Consider the following 17220-nt stretch of genomic DNA (forward strand, 5'->3'; position numbering starts at 1 on the left):
AGAACCATAGCGCAGAGATAGAGATTGATCGAACCCTCAAAATGTCAAATGTGGAAGTAACAATATATCTATGGCACTCTCTTTAGAGTGGAAATCCTCAATTAGGAGGCGTGTGTTGAGTTCTTTTAAATATGGGTCATTGGTATACCTGCAGGGCTGGGGCTATGGAACATTTTTAGATTTGATTAGTCTACCGATCACCCTATCGATTATTCGAGTGATTGCATAAAAAAGGATTTTTGCTAAATACCAATACAAAACATGCACGTGAGGTACAGGAATTTTTTTGTGCACTTGGGGTCGCCATCCTCACATTCTACACTGCAGTGTCTGTGACTGTGTGTGTGGCTTTAAAAATTGGTGCGTTGCCTGTTGAGTGACATGGGAGTTAGCGAATGAGAGTGCAGAGTTGGCTGTTGTTGGCTCAGGATAGTGGGTAGCTATTAACTAGCTAACCGTTAGCCAGTCTGAGTGTTTAGTGCCTCTGGGCATTAGTTGTGACCTATGAATGTGCTTGCTATGTGTTTATTTTAGTACCCTTTGTTCAGTAAAGCGATTGAAAGTGCCCCGGTGGCTGTGACTATCACTGACCGCCTGTGGAGGGATAGCAATTTGCTCTAACAAGCAGTAGTAGTCTATATTAAATTAGCCAAAGATGTTTACTTTACCGTACATGTGCAGTTGTGTAAGCCAATTCTGCTTTGCAGTAGATTTATGGCACTTTATCTTCTTTTTTTAAGTGTGAAATGATCTCAAACTTTGGACATTCTCCATCTTTTTTGCATTCTTTACTCCTGGCTCGAGCTCATTCATACATGAGCCTACAGCAAAATGAGTCTGTGAAGAAAAATTATCACTTTTTTTCATTAGAAAAAAACGTGACGTAAAATTAGATGCATATGATTTAAAAATCTGTGATACTGTGACACCATGAAAAGTGAACCGCGACACGGCAAGGGATGACTGGATTGATGATTGCAGAAAAAAAAGTAAAAGGTTAAGAAATTATCAACATAATTGAAAATATTTGGCCGATGGCTAATGATGTGTTGGCTATTATTGTCTGAAAATTGGAATTCAGTAATACAAACTGTAGCATAGACATTGGTTGCTGCCATTGGAGAATGTTGTCTTACTTTGTGTTGGACTACTAGGCTACCAGTGCATTAATCAACCAATTATCAATAATTGATCTTAAAAGAGGAATCTGCCATTGGAGAATTTTGTCTGAAATTATGTCTACATATAATTACAATTGTATGATAAAAATAAAAAAGGCATAAAAGATATTTCAGAGATGTTTACAAGCAGAGAATGAGATAATGGACACTAATGGGACAATTTATCATTTAGCTGAGTAACATCATCCTGAGCCGTTCTCTTGTGTCGGACTGCAGCAGCCCACACCAGTTTCACAGGGGAGAATAAATCTACTGCAAAAGATATCAAGCTGTGGCCTCAATAGAGCAGATAGTGTGTGAATTATTCTGGGAAGCATATCAAGTGAATGAAGTAGCAGAAAATAAGACAGGCTAGAGGACAGAAGCCAAGGCAAAAGCACCAATTATAAGGACGACCTTGAAAGACAGTGTACGTGGAATATTAGCATTAAGTGGTAAGAGAGCGTGGGATTCACAAAGTGTTTCCAGTTGTCTCCTATTCTCTTTCTTTCATTCATATTATTCCATGCATTGGTACTGCATGTCTAAAAGAGATGATCCAAATTCTCACGCACAGAAATGGGGCGGTATCACCTGTTTTTATAATCTGGAAACACACGTTCCGGATTCACTTACCTGAGTTAAGATGAGTTTCCGCGGAAACAAGGCGAGGTGGCCTGAGTTGGAAGACCAACTCGAGCAATGGATTAATGAGCAAAGAACAGCCGGGAGAAGCGTCTCTACAGTCAACATTCGACTAAGTGCAATAACTCGGAGCTTGCCATCATTCCGGTAGGCTTGACGAAGGAACTCCAACTGCTGGACATCGGTGTAAACAGGGCGCTCAAAGTGAAGTTGCGAGCAGCGTGGGAGCGATGGATGACAGATGGCGAACACATCTTTACTAAGACTAGGAGGCAGCGCCGAGCGAGTTACGCCACAATTTGTGAATGGATTGTGGATGCTTGCACTGTTGTTCGAGCTTTCGTAAAAGCCGGCATCATTTCTGAGGAGCCGCACGGCAACAAGACTGACTCTGACAATGACGAGAGGGAACCTGGCGTGTTTGATGGAGAACTTGCCCAGCTGTTCATTTCGGATACAGAAGATGAGGACTTTGATGGATTTGTGGATGAGGATTCATCAAAAAATAACGTGAGTACATTGTTAAATACTTCAATAAAGTACAACCGAACTCAGTTTTGCTCCCACTGCCTTTTTAAAAACATTGTTTTAGCGTGCATGCATGCTACTGTATGTTTTAAGATAGCATATGTTTTACCATGGCTGCGCCCAATAATACGGTGCGCCTTATGTATGTGTTAAATACTGAAATACACCCCGTAACTGAGACTGCACCTTTTAATACGGTGCGCCTTATGGTCGTGAAAATACGGTAGTTGAATTATTTTTACACTTATGTGACAGTAAGTAAATTGTAGAAGCAGCAATGCAAAACAACTTCACCTTACAATCCATCTATCAATTTTCTTTAGCCCTCCTCCTCATTAGTATAACGGGTGTAGCCAAAATAGCCAATAACATTATGCTGTCGTCCATTTGTCATTCTCTGGAATAGATTATTCCCAATCCAATATTACCTTAAATGTTTCAAAATCTAAACAAATCAGAAGCTGGCAGCATCCCAGAATGTTCAATCACTGATGTGCTACTGCAGTGGTTCTCAAACCTTTTACACAAAGTGCCACCTAAAAAACATTTGTGTCGCCAACTACCACCATCATGACTAACATTAAAATACTAACAGCAGTGTAGTATCAAAAACAGGACAAAGGTTGTATTCCAAATGATGTATATTTTATAATACTATATATTATAATCCTCCTGCCCGATGATAGCTGGGATTGGCTCCAGCACTCCCGCGACCCTTGTGAGGATAAGCGGCTCAGAAAATGGATATAAATATATATATATATATATATATATATATGAGTTTGTATGTGCCCTGCGATTGGCTGGCAACCAGTTCAGGGTGTACCCCGCCTCCTGCCCGATGACAGCTGGGATAGGCTCCAGCATGCCCGCGACCCTAGTGAGGAGAAGCGGCTCAGAAAATGGATGGACGGATATATATATATATCGGGTGATTGAAACGTAACTCCCTATTTTTAAGTACTTGTAATTTATTTCTGAACTATAATTCTTACAAGAAATGAACATGAGAAGAAAGTGTATTGCATGGAGTTTTATTTAAAATTCGATATGGACGCCAGCATTAGCCACCAGTTTCTCAAGCCGCCTGGGAACCACATTAACTGATTTCACTAGGAACCTTTGTGGGATGGAAGACATAACATCTCGTATTCACCCTTCAAGTTCTTCCAAAGTGGTTGGTTTGATAGAATTGACATGCTTCTTTAACCAACTCCACAGAAAAAAGTCGCAAGGTGGTAAATCAGGACTTGTGGCTGGCCACTAATACCTAAATAAATGTTGAGAAATATTACAACATTTGAATAAATTATAAGTATTTTAAAATAGGGAGTTACTTTTCAATCACCCTGTATTAGAGTTTACACCGATCTTATCGGCCAGATCAGTATCGGCCTGATCGGTATCGGCCGATAATTAGCAATTTATGCTGATCGACTGATCGGCTTCACTGTCATAATTCACCGATCCGATCAATGATGTCATTGACCGGCTCCGCAAAAATACATTTACTCCGCGTCGCCATCGTGTACAGTATATTTGAATCCATAAGCTAGTTTATTTTTAGCCTTGTCGCATGTCTTTTGACGTAGTACTGTAAATATCTGATGGCCAATAAAGTTATTTTAAAAAAAAAAATTTTTAAAAGCCTTGGCAGTGTGGGACAGACAACATGTCTGAGACAGACAACACGTAGTGCGTGGATCAGACTACAAGACAAATTTGGTCTTTCACGATTGCACTATGTCAGAGTACTGCAATAAAATAATGCAATAATAATAAATGGGGAAAAATGTGTGTTGGTGGTCACCGGTGCTTGAGAGAGGACTTTAATTCAAGGAGGTATGCTTGAGGTATGTTCATGTACTTTTATTACGATACGGCTCGCAAGCTGGCAACAAAACTTCATGTAGCCTAGCAAGCTAGTGCTAGCAATAACGGTTGTAAGCAAACACGCAGGCGTTCTGTCGAACCATGCTCTAAAGTTTTGGCGTGTGTGAAGTAATGTAATTACAATACAATAATTTAATTACAATAAGTTAGCACTCATTATTTCTGTCATGTTGTAATGTTGGTTTGACCTGACTGATTAGAATACATAACCTGACTACAGCAGTGATTTCCAACCTTTATGGAGCCAAGGAACATATTTTACAATTAAAAAATCTCACGGCACACCAACAAACAAAAATGTCACAAAAAGTGGATACATTAATTACTGTATGTACTTCTTGCTAATCTAATAGAAGAGCCTTTATTCACTATGCCTCACTGGCATAAATAGATGAACAAAGATATATTTATTGTAAATATAATTTTTTGAGCAATTAAGTAAATGAACAAGTCATTTAAATAGACACATGGCTCCATCTTGTGATCAGATCCGTGAGCGGTTATTTAAACTCGCTGATCGGCCCAAAATATCCTGATCATATATATATATATATATTTTTTTTTTATATTATTGTATGTCAAATGTCACTTAATGATTCCATTAAAATGTATTGCACATTAGTTAAATATAAACTGTATACAAATAAAAGTTTAATAACAAACAGAACATAAAGATTAAATCCAAATGTATTGTACTTAAAAGGTAAATTACAAATAAACTGTATTTAGGCAGTAATTCATTTGTATGCCGCGAAAGGGAGCCTACATACCACTAAGTAGTAGTACTCATACCACACTTTGAGAATCTTTTTATACTGTATTAAATGCTTTATTTCATCAATTTAAAACAAATAAAAACAATCTGGTATCACAAAACAAAAAATGTTTTCTTTCTTTCCCAATTAGAAAATCGTGCACATTTTTGTAATGCGATACTAGATTAAGACATCACTCTCCACTTTAATGATGACATTGTTGCATAAGATCTGACTCATTGGAAAACAAGCAGTATATCCTTCACTGTTATAAACAAGATTTGGTATATATATATTTGTGTAGCCTTGCAGTGATCTCAGTATGACAAAGAAAGCAACATGAACAAACGTGAAAGGGATTCAATGGAGTGAATACAGTATAAGAAATACCCCACCTCTTTGATCTTCACATTAATATTTACAGTATGTACACTTTTAGTATCAAGCAAGGTGAAGGGTAAAAAATATTTACCCTGAAAACATTGATGGGATACACATATGTTAAAATCACGGGAAATCAATGTTCCTTTCCCTCCTAACTGTGAGTAACTAAAATACAAATAAAAAACTGGACTGTGAATGAATCACATGGTTACTGATTTGCGAGTTAGATAAACACGATGCTATGCTGTTATTCATTGTGGCACTGACTGATGGTTATTTTTCCAAAGAAACTGCGATTCAAAAGACATATACAGTAGGACTTATTGAAAGCTGAATAAAGGTCTCTGCATGATCACAGCATATTTCAACCTCAATGACCGTTGCAAAGAACAAAACAAACAACTTCATATACTCAATTGTCGTGTGATATCATTTCATGACCTCCGCTTGAGAGACGTTTAGATAAAACAGTAAAGTCCCGGAAAAGGGCTTTGGGTTTAGTTTTGTTCTCTCTTTCAAATATCTAAAAGACATATTCTTAACATCGATGCTGCAAATTGGAGGACATACTCACATAAAGAGGGACTTTCCTTCTACTCAGCTCCATCTTAAACTGCACCTGCTGGAAGAAAATGGCAGTTACTTTTTTTTGTTTTGTTTTTGTTTTTACAGAAATGTACCAACAAATTCAATAGTGGGCAGAAAAAAAGAGTTTAAATTAATAAATAAGTACCTAACCTATCATTATTCACTGATATGATCTAAAATCGATAGGTTTCCTTTCATTTCATAGTGTAAGGTCGAGAGCCCTTGTATTGTGTCCTTACCCAATCCATTCCACTTGTTCATATAGAGAACATCCGTATTATTGAAAATGTTTTACCTGCGAAATTGCTTGCACTGGCACCTCCCTCTATTAGTGTGTACATTTGGTGTGTACATGGGTATCACACAAGGTTGTTTAAAAGCAGCGTGAGAAAAAGAAAGTGAAGAGTGCACTGTCATTATTCACTGAAATATGATCATAAATCTATGGGTTTCCCTTCAATTGATAGTGTGGTAGAGAGCCCTTGTCATGTGTCGTTATCCAATCCGTTCCACTTTATCATCTGCCTCACAGTTCTGAGGACCTGCGTTCAAATCTGGCCTCACCTGTGTGGAGTTTGCATGTTCTCCCCATGCCTGTGTGGGTTTTCTCTGGGTACTCCGGTTTCCTCCCACATTCCAAAAAACATGCATGTTAATTGATTACTCTAAATTGTCCATAGGTGTGAGTGTGAATGACTGTTTGTCTATATGTGCCCTGCGATTGGCTGGCGACCAGTTCAGGGTATACACCGCCTCTCGACCAGTTAGCTGAAATGAACGCCAGCACGCCTGTGACCCTAGTGAGGATAAGCGGTATGGAAAATGGATGGATGAAAATGGGCATATTTGCATATTAGTTTTGCATACACTGTAACAATGGATACATATTTATTTTTGTCGTTAATGCTGTAAACATACTTTCTATGTTTGTGTACTGTTTTAAAACACAGACTGAAATAACACTGCAAATCGAACGGTGACATTGAACTTTTACCCAGTATTGTGTTGTTTTAAATCTGTCCAAAATAGTTAAAAAGCAATTTCTCAGTCTTTGTTAACTGTGTTGAGAGACATTGTATCCATGGTCACAGTTGATGTGCAATATTATACTTGTGCCACAGTAAGGCGCTAGGACATATACTGTAGGACCCATGCCTGCCTCATATTGCCTTTTTATGTTTGCTTCCCTCCTTATGTCAGCAGAGTTCTTTGATTGCTGTTGGCTAAGTGAGACTGATGTGACCTCCTCCTCCAGCTCCTTATTAAATATGCCATGCTTGGCTAAATATACTTATTCGCCATCGTCCATTCATCATACATCTACAATGGAAAAAACATTATTTCAATGCGGCAAGGTTAAGATCTGTTTTAGTCATAGTGATGAGGAAAAGCTTTATCTCTGCACAACTTAATTGTATGTAACATTGACTGCACAGCAAATGCAATATAAAGAGTAAAACTACATGACGTATTATTTTCAGTGGGCTGAGTAATTAGCACTTTCGTATATTAGAACCTTCCCCCAAAAAATGTTCTTTATTAAACTTGTTTTTTTTTAGCAACTATCCCGACTTTGTTTCCCCAAGCAAATTAAATTAAGCAAAACGAAGCAGTTAGCTTTACAAAAAATAAAAATAAAAGATTTAAAAAATGGATGTACTTACCTTGGTGTTGGTGAGAACAAAATATACCGAGGGAGGAAAAACGACAGTCCGCTTCACCTCAACAAACACAAGTACGCCTGCCTCAGCTCCATTCAACTGCTAATAATTCACACGGCGCAGTAAATAACTACAAGTTTATTCGGCGTGGTTGCTATTTAAAGGGGGGAGTGGCGTAAGCACACAGAGCCAACGAGGCGGGCATCCTCCTCTCTTCTGAACAGCGGCGGAGATTGACACTTCCTCGCTAGTATAAATTAAACCATTGTTTGGGTACCAGCGACCTCTAAAGGAAAAAGCTGTTACTGCAGGTATAACGGAAGTCCAGTACCGTACAGGCTTCTCGGTTTACGCCACACCAGACATACGACAAGAAACGCCCAGTTACCGTCATATCTAAGTGTTTTTCATGTTATTACGTTGTAATGATGGCCTACATTTTCTTTTTTCACTGTAATTGTAATATGTCTGTCTTTTATGTAAACCCTCAAACCCTATGTATTTTGGTATATCAAATGATATTTTGTCTTTTGAAAATATGTATGTAATGTAAAAACAGAGACCAAGGCATAATTTCAAAACCTTTCCCATCCCTAACATGACCTATTTTTTAAATATTTTACATTTTCCCACGTTTGGGAGATTTTGTTATGGTTCGATGAAATCAAGGTTGAACTTTTTGGTCATAATTCCAAAGGCTATGTTTGACGCAAATGCAACACTGCTCATCACCGAAAGAACACCATACCTACAGTGTAGCATAGCAGTAGTTTAGGCAGAAAACTTTCAGGCTTCTGCTAGAAGGGGAAAAAAATGCCAGGAAAAGCCTGGAAAAACATCTGAACCTTTATTTGGAGTTAATCAGAGGCAGTTTAAATGTTGGGAGGTGTGTGTACTGTCTCCCATTTAACATGAGTTTGAAAGGGATTTGTTCTGAACACAGACGCAAGTCATGAGGGTGTGCACACTTGTGCAACCACATTCTTTGCTATTTCGACTTCCCCTGTCAAAAAGATTTTAAAAAATAATTTACTTGTACATGTTATGGGTCAAAAACTTTTCAGAATCATGGATTTTTGTTGATAGTAGAATCAAGCTTTCACAATCTTGGAAGGTAGCTTTTTTTATTGTCCAGGTTACATATATAGCAGCTGTGGGGAAGGTTAATGTCCAATGCCAGTTCTAAAATATTTTAATCACTGTGGGCAAATCAGAATGACACTGAGCAAGTTCCAATATTAAAGGTTTATGCGTCTTCCTCCTAAACATTTGTCAATCCATACAATTAGGAAAACATCATACAGCCACTGACAAATGCACACTCATACATTTAACATTTCAAAGTACAAGACAATAAAAAAAAACCTTGATTTTCTTTCAGAGAATCCTCATTCATGAATACACATTTTATTAAATGTGAGTGTTTGAAGGGTCTCCTGAAACATGAACCAAACGTCTGCCTGTCTCATGAGGCAAGGGAGTCTGATGGGATTTTTTTTTATACAACCTTTGAAGGGTTGCAATTTATCCTAGAGTACATCAAGTGGCTTGGAGCTGAGGTCGAGAGGTACTTGCCTCTCCCTCGGTCAAGCCATTGGGTCTGTCGACACCCGGGCACGGCACCTCCTTCCTCGGGAGGCGGGAGGCAAACACAGTGTCCAACATACCGAGCACTTCCAGGAGGTCTTGCTGGTAGTCGATTTCTCTCTCCAGCAGATCCTGGAGACGCAAAAGTTGCCGGTCCACGACGGACGACTGGCCAATGACCGACTGATAAATGTCCAGGATCATCTCAGCCGCTACGACGAGAATGGGAGCGAACCTGGGGTCAACCACGTTCCTGGAGAAAATTAAGAGGTGGATATTCCTGCTTTATCCCTTTATAGGGCCTTCATTGATTTGATAGGATTCTGTTTACGACAGTTCTGATATATAGGCACTTCCCTACTCACAGACATCTCAGACATAAGAACATTTTCTTGTTAGTTAAAATAATTAAAGAAATACTTCCGTAAGTCAAAATTTTGAGTTGTGCACCTTCAGTATCGTATCATGTTAACCGTTAACCAGTCTGCATGTCGAGTAAGTGCATGGGCATCAGTTGTGGCCGTAGCAGCTCGTGTCTAAATGTGTTTTAAGCGATGTATACTGTTAAGTGTAATGCATAATTCCTATTATTATTTTGGGCTTCTTTTGTTACCGTTTGTTCTAAAAAGCAATTGAAAGTGCACCGGCGGCTGTGTCTATCCTTGACCACTTGTACAATATATTCTGACTTGCGGCGGTAGACTACAGTAAACTAGCTAACTTCAATAGCTTGTGTTGGCGATCGCACATGGGCTGTTGTGGCACGTTAGTTCTGCTTTGCAGTACAAATTGCATTTCATCTTTTTTCTAAGTGTGAAATGATCCCAAACATTGGACATTCTCTTTCTTTTACACAGTCTTTCCTCCAAGCTTATGACCATCGCCGCCAATTTATTTCTATACGGAGTGGGGTGTGTCTGCAGTAACATTCGTCAGTGATAAAAAAAAAGGACAAAGATTTTGCTTTGATTTTTTTTATCAAATTATTTGATTAATCCATCCATCAATTTGCTTTACCGCTTATCCTCACTAGGGTCACGGGCTGCTGGAGCCTATCCCAGCTATCTTCGGGCGAGAGGCGGGGTACACCCTGAACCGGTCGCCAGCCAATCGCAGGGCACATAGAAACAAGCAACCATTTGCACTCACAATCACACCTACGGGCAATTTAGAGTCTTCAAACAACAGTACCACGCATGTTTTTGGGATGTGGGAGGAAACCGGAGTGCCCGGAGAAAACCCACCCAGGCACGGGGACAAGATGCAAACTCCACACATGCGGGGCCAGGATTTGAAACCCGGTCCCCAGAACTGGGAGGCAGATGTGCTAACCAGTCGTCCACCGTGCCAGCATTTGATTAATCGTTTCCTAGATTATTTTTGTATGCACTGTGTGTGTGTGTTCCTGCTCAGTTGGTGTTAAAGTAGCAGTTACTTGAAGGTTTACAATTACCGTAAAATGGATGATGATTTCCATTAGCCTGTCTATGGAGTTTGGCATTAACATTAAGCTAGCAGCCATTTGTTAGACGGACTTATGTGGTCTGGTTAAACATTTTGGTGTTTCAATAAACAACGATTTATTCCCTTTTGTTTTATGTGTCAGTTTACATGCAGAGGAGTGCACAGGGAATACAGAGTGACAATAAGTGAAAAGAGTGAGTCCACTCTTTCTTTTGGTAGGTTAGGTAATTATATTGGCACAGAACAATATTCTGTTGGTCTTTAAAGATCAGTCAAAATGCTCTTAAACACCTGGCAATATGGGGACATCTGCTTTGAAAAACACCTAACAGAGAACGAGTTAATTGGGAAACGGCTTCTATCAGAGCGGAAGCCACAATGAGATATGATAATCCATCTACCCATCCATTTTCTATAGTGCTTGTCCTCATTAGGGTTGTGGGTGACACTGGAGCCTATCCCAGGTGACTCTGGGCGAGAGGTGGGGGGGACCGGTACACCCTGGACTGGTAGCCACTCAATCGTTCAGTTAATGCGGTAATGATCATACTAAAATCTACACTTTAATCCTGAACAATTACCTGCATGTATTCAAGACATACGGACATTGTTGCCACTGTCGTTGGCAAATACAAATGCAGATTAAGGAATAAAGCAACCTGATATATGTTGTGTCTGCATGAAGACAACATTAAATCTCACCCAATTATAAAGTGGAGTAACCGAGACACTTCCTGTTCATCCCGTCCCGCTAACGCGTTTTTCAAAGTTCCTCTTCGATCTAACTCCTTTATAACAGCGACGGGAATTTCCGGCTTCTTTCGTCTCGTCCATGACTGCAAACAAAGCAAACCTTTTTTTTCAATGTATTTGACTCAAATACAGACTGACAGTGATCTGAACGACATTGGTCTGAAAATACCTCCAGAGCTACATCCAAAGCCTTGGAAACATTGAATTTCTTCAGCTGTTTGTCATATTTTTCCAAATGCTGTTTCACAGGCTTACTGACAAGATAATCATCCTGGTGGGGGACAAAAACAAACACAAAAAAACTGTTGATTAGTAGCTCATGTCAAGAGCAAAAAAAAAAAATCTTAATATAAATGTTGCCCCTGCAACTTAAACGTGTTAAACCATTTACCCAAAGCTTCTGTAATTAAATAATCATAAATAGGGAAAAAAAGGACCACAGCATGCCAATAAAGTTTACTTGTTTTGGGATGTAGTTCTTCCCTTTCACAAACACACGATATGCCGGTCGTCGCCTGTGTTGACCTGACAGTTCATTTGACTCTTCAGGGGTTTTCCTGTGTTTAATGCTCAGGATACCGTTGGTCATACCCACAGCAATAGTCTCATCGTCAGGCTGTAAAGACGAAATAAAATCACATGATTTTAAGATAACAGGTTGTACAGGTGTGACTTAAAGATGAAGGGTTGTTTTCCTTACAGCCAAAGCCAGACTGAGAATGGACGTAGCATAGTCAAAGTTGTGCACCACTTTGTAGTTGGTTGTGTTGTACACTTTCACATGCCTGAAGATCAGTGATGATCATATCATAAGATCAGTGTGGGCAAAAAAATGCATAAATATGTCAACATCAAGACAGGCTTAACGACGTAACTTGTCGATTACGTACCTGTCCAGGGAGGCTGAAAGCAACCTTTGGCCACTGCTGCTCAGACACACACAAGTGACAGTTTTGTGATGGTTCCTCAGTGACACCAGGGGCTGGCCGCCTTTTAGCAGATCCCAGACTTTGACGTAGCGCCCCCCTGGAAAAGCCACATAAAAGTGTGGTTATGGATTTGAAAAGTGATTTATAAAGACCTTGATTGCGGCTGCCCAACATCTCAGTTATCGGGCTGGGAAAGACATCCTTCAAGTAAAATATTTTTTCACAAAAATTAGATTTCCTATTTAAAAATGTTTTTTCCCCTATGCGTAAAAAAAAAAAAAAAGCAAATGACAATGACATGCAAAACAAGTTTAGCTTCTTATTTTTCCCTCCTTTTGGGATTTGCTTTATTTCTCATGATACCAAACAAGCTATGAAACTGTTTTTATTTCAGCAAATGTTTTCTCATCATTAACTTGCATCAATTTTCACAAAAAATAACAGACAGTGAACCTCGACATTATAACCGTTTGCTATTTGCAAGTACGTTATTCGCCATTTTAGTGCTCAGGAGAGCAATCAAATAATTACTTTTGCGTAACTCTACATCACCCATCATTTCTCCCATGGAACTTTACGGCGAGGCAAGGTGAACCTCGGCAAAATATTTGCGTCCTACAAGAACATACCTCGGGTCAAAGTTTTTCATGATAAATCACTGCTTTTGCAATGTACAAATGGTGTAAATGTATTGACTTCCACCAGGCTCCTTTGTCATATGGAAACAATGTGAAAATGATTCCACTCATGTTTCTGTTTCTTAGAGGGAATTAAAGTTGCTAATCAGGTTTTAGAAAAAATAGTCACTACAGGGGTCAGTCACTAACTTGACAACATTAACTGTGCTTTTGTAAACTAGCTCCTCTCTGTTCTCAGCCATGTTAGTTGGTCCAAGCAAACTCAAATTAATCGATCAAATCTATTTGTCGCCCAGCCCTATTACCCACTCGATTAAATATGACTTTAATATGTGCTGTTACAATTAAAAACAGTTACGGGCCTTGCATCATTTATTAACAGGGACAAAAGCAATCTACAATTCAAAGTTCCATTGCTTTTGAGATAACCATCACATACCTGCTGAAATGAGGAGTCCCTCAGAAGGATATAGAAGCAAACTTTCCACAGGCTGGCCATGGTCCATAGTCATTACAGACTTATCCACTCTGGCATCAAACAGTTTAAGTGTGTGGTCGTATGATCCTGAGGGGAATTTAATTTATATAAAAAATAAAAAAAAAAAGTCACATTTTGCACTTGTCATCATGCTGTACACCGTGTGCAGAATTATTAGGAAAGTCTTATTTTTGGGGATCATTTTTATTAATCACCAACTACAGTGCTTTAGATTAATCCAAAAATGAAATAAACCTCAAACCAGAATGTTTAAGAAAGTAAAAGTGAGGTTTAGGGTTTCTTGGGAGAATGTCGTAGACAATTATTAGGCAACTATTGGTGTGCTGAATTATTACGCAACTAAATGAAGAAGAATTATAAAACAACTCGAAAGGTTCCAATAGAAATTGATTTATATATATATATATATATATATATATATATATATATATATAAATAAGTTACCAATATAACCACCTGTCCCTTTCTTCCTTTACCACTCCCTGGAGTGTCTTCTAAAAACTGACAGAATGCTTGTGAGATCATTTTGAGCTCATCTTTGACAATACCAGCCCATAACTGTATCCCTCCTCCACTTTGCTGGCATCCGAGTCGAAATGGAGCTCTGTGCCCCTTAGTGATCCAGCCACAGGCCCATGCATCTGGTCCGTCGAGTCACTATTGACTGATGTAACGAGAAAACCTTCGAGAAATCTGTCTTCAGATATTTCTTGGCCCAGTCTAGACACTTCAGCTTGAGTGTCTTGTTCAGTAGTAGTCTTTTTTCAGCTTTTTTTCAGTTTAAAAAAACGATAACCGATCACCGATCCAATCACAAGATGGAGCAATGTGTCTATTTACATGACTTGTTCATTTATTGTATATACTTGTGTACTGTATACTGTATCCAACCATTTTCTGTTCAGCTTATCCTCACAAGGGTTGCAGGCATGCTGGAGCCCGTCCCAGCTCAAATTATTCTCTAGCATTTTAGACAAAAGTTAAAATATCAATGCCCTCTAAGGGGGAATTCAAGGACAGGCCACTGACATGGATTTACGTCAAATCAACATTACAACATGACAGAAATAATGGGTGCTAACTTACTGTAATTAAATTACTTTATTGCAATTAAATTACTTTAATAAATACTGTTAATGACATGCTTACGCTAACTTTCTCACTGTCCCAGCTATATGGACAGGTGTTGTCCAGAGTTTGTCCGTTTGATAAACTGCAAATAAGTTACGTATTGTTTGTCTGAGAAACTGGAAAATAGTCCCAAACCAACGACGTGTTTTTTCACTGACAAGATTGAAAAAACTTTATTGGCCGTCAGATAGTTACAGTACTGTGCAACAAGACACGTGACAAGGCTAAAAATAAACGATCTTTTGGATTCATACGCGACGAAGACGCAGAGTTAAATGTCTTGTGCGGAGCCGATCGATGACGTCATTGATCGGATCGGCGAATTATGACATGAAAGCCGATCAGCCTATCAGCATAAAATGCTAATTATCGGCCGATACCGATAACACCGATCAGATCGGCGTAAAGTCTACTGAACACCTTGTACTTTGAGGTATTCCAGGTAGGTTACAGTTCTGAAATATGACAGAACTTGTAGATAATGGGTTCCTGGCTTCCCCGTTGATTCTTCTCAAATCTTTGGCTGTTAATTTGCATCTTTTTCCCTCAACATATTTCTTCCAACCTTGTTGAGTATTTGCAACAGAATGTTTGGTGGTTCTGAGATCAAGCCCCAATATCATTGATATTTCAAGAGTGCCTTATCCCTCTAAGAGACTTTGGATAATTTTTTACTTTTCAGAGTCAGTTAAATCTCTTTTTGGCCCATTTTGCCAAAAGAAAAGAAGCTGCCTAATAATTACGCACACCTTCATATCTGGTATTGATCTCCTTAGGCCATACCCACAGTCATTACACGAATACACAGCACTTGCTATGCTTAAATCCACTGAGCACCCAGGTTCATCTAGCTAGGAGGTAAGACATATGCCTAAAAGTGATATGACCAAAATACTGACTTGCCTAATAATTCTGCATGTGGTATAGTTGCTGTCACTTCATTCCGTTTACTCACCCGTAATGAAGAGATCTCTATTGAGTTTGCTTGTGATACCACAGCGAATGTAATCTGTGTGTTCTTGGTAGGTGGTGAGTTCAGCCGCATTGGGGATGTCCCAAAGTCGACAGCTGTTGTCGTCCGACCCGGAGACGATGTGGTACCGATCCGAGGTAAAGTCTGTCACATGTACAGCCCTGAGTGGATTTAAATGAAGAAGAGGATAAGACACATCTTCACACTGTCACGAACAGGAGATACCAAACTCATATATGTGTAAATGTTGTCAGAGACTTGATCAACATTCAATTCAGTCGATGGCTCACTCAACAATTCATCATTCGGCTTTTCAACACCAGGCAATTCTAAATGATGAAAATATTTTTTTTTAAGTATTTCCTACTTTGTGTGTCCTTTGAACATCCTGAGCGCCACCTTGCCACTGACATCAAAGAGCCGCACGATGGAGTCCTCACATCCTGCCACGAGCAACTGGCCATCTGAACGGAACCTGCCGCAAAACGCGGTGTCCTTAAATCGTGTGAATGTCTTAATTGGCTCTTGGGAGAATGGACCATAAATGTGGATCTGACGGGAGAAGGGAACATAGAAAAATTCAAATTTACGCTACATAGCATGGTACTGTAACTCTAAGTGAGGTACATTTTGGAAAACAAGCCTTCATACTCGTGTAAATGCTGTCACAGCAAAGTTATATGGGGCCACAGGAGAGAAGTCGATGTTTGTGACTGATCCAAATTCTTTTATCTGAACTGGAGCCTGTTGGTGACAAAAAAATAAAAATAAACAGACCTATCACAACTAAGAACCAAACAAACACAAATATGGAACATTTTTATTTTGTTCCCTTGCCTATTTAACAGACTTGGAGACACTCACCTTGTAGTTTTTCCAATACAGAGTGTCCTGTGTGACTTTCTCTCCAAGTTTGGGATAAACTGGAATTTTTGTAGGTTTGAATGAAGCCATCTCCACGTGTGTGGTTCCTTCTGGTCATAAAATACTCTACCTGGTACAGCATTGTAAAGTTAACAGGTTGGGTCAAATGTTATGCAGATGGATCATGAACCCCGGTCCAGTCATCGACTATAATATGGCAAATGGTCACGCGTTACAGATTTATTTCTAAATATGGCATAAAATACTTACCAGATACATAAAAATGATAGCAACATATTTTACCCTAATTAACCTGGCTAAGAAATATTTTTATCTTGTTGCACAATAAGATATTTTACAACTTCAACTGAAGACATAGCAGGCATGTAGACTGCCACCGATTATTTAATAAGTATGACGAACTTAATGTGTTAAAAAAACGCTCTTGAAATGAACATTACGATAGAATTTTGAAAACAAAACTAGAAGACGAGTATCAACGTGCGCAACAAACCAGTTTAGTTAGCACACGAGCAACTCCACATTCGCTACTAAATCACCACTTGAGCATTCTCACCTTTTAAAATACCTGTCCGGTGGTTGTAAATACAGGCTAAATAGAGATGTTTGAAATGAGAGGATATTAAAGTCGATTATACAGGTGAACCAAAAGTTAGGTCATAACGAGCTATCACGTTGCCACAAGCTGCCACGGAGGCCGCCATAATGGTTTCAGTATCCACTTCCGCTTTTTTGAAACGCTACTTT

The 17220-nt window shown here is 39.1% G+C and overlaps 2 protein-coding genes across 11 annotated transcripts in view; both read right to left on the reverse strand.

Annotated features, from left to right (window-relative positions):
* Positions 1-7830, reverse strand: part of LOC133475112 (rho guanine nucleotide exchange factor 28-like) — a 53305-nt gene extending 45475 nt beyond the window's left edge. For 7 of the 10 annotated variants that reach the window (XM_061767521.1, XM_061767520.1, XM_061767518.1 and 4 more), the window contains exons 1-2: positions 7618-7829; positions 5940-5987 (exon numbers count right to left, since the gene is read on the reverse strand). In XM_061767521.1, the coding sequence (XP_061623505.1) occupies positions 5940-5972 (33 nt within the window). In that variant the 5' untranslated portion in view covers positions 5973-5987; positions 7618-7829. Of the gene's footprint in view, positions 1-5939; positions 5988-7617 lie in introns of all 10 variants that reach the window. The other 3 variants (XM_061767523.1, XM_061767522.1, XM_061767519.1) reach the window with 1 other exon arrangement.
* An 891-nt stretch (positions 7831-8721) lies between these two features.
* Positions 8722-17200, reverse strand: utp15 (UTP15 small subunit processome component). The gene is made up of 12 exons (XM_061767546.1): positions 17030-17200; positions 16453-16582; positions 16240-16332; positions 15956-16140; positions 15571-15749; positions 13425-13550; positions 12309-12444; positions 12119-12203; positions 11879-12034; positions 11588-11689; positions 11368-11501; positions 8722-9454 (listed from the first exon to the last, which is right to left on the reverse strand). The coding sequence occupies exons 2-12, from the start codon at positions 16540-16542 to the stop codon at positions 9154-9156; spliced, it is 1587 nt and encodes a 528-aa protein (XP_061623530.1). The 5' UTR covers positions 16543-16582; positions 17030-17200; the 3' UTR covers positions 8722-9153.
* Between the last annotated feature and the right edge of the window lie 20 nt (positions 17201-17220).

The sequence above is a fragment of the Phyllopteryx taeniolatus genome, chromosome 3, assembly GCF_024500385.1.
Source record: "Phyllopteryx taeniolatus isolate TA_2022b chromosome 3, UOR_Ptae_1.2, whole genome shotgun sequence".
NCBI lineage: Eukaryota > Metazoa > Chordata > Actinopteri > Syngnathiformes > Syngnathidae > Phyllopteryx > Phyllopteryx taeniolatus.

What these genes read in the sequence shown, in the direction of transcription:
- utp15 (XM_061767546.1), bottom strand. Translation starts at nt 16,542, where the DNA reads ATGGCTTCATTCAAACCTACAAAAATTCCAGTTTATCCCAAACTTGGA. An exon ending in CTGTGACAGCATTTACACGA is followed by an intron (nt 16,141 to 16,239) that starts GTATGAAGGCTT and finishes TTCTCCCGTCAG; the next exon opens with ATCCACATTTATGGTCCATT. An exon ending in TTCTCAGTCTGGCTTTGGCT is followed by an intron (nt 12,035 to 12,118) that starts GTAAGGAAAACA and finishes TCGTCTTTACAG; the next exon opens with CCTGACGATGAGACTATTGC.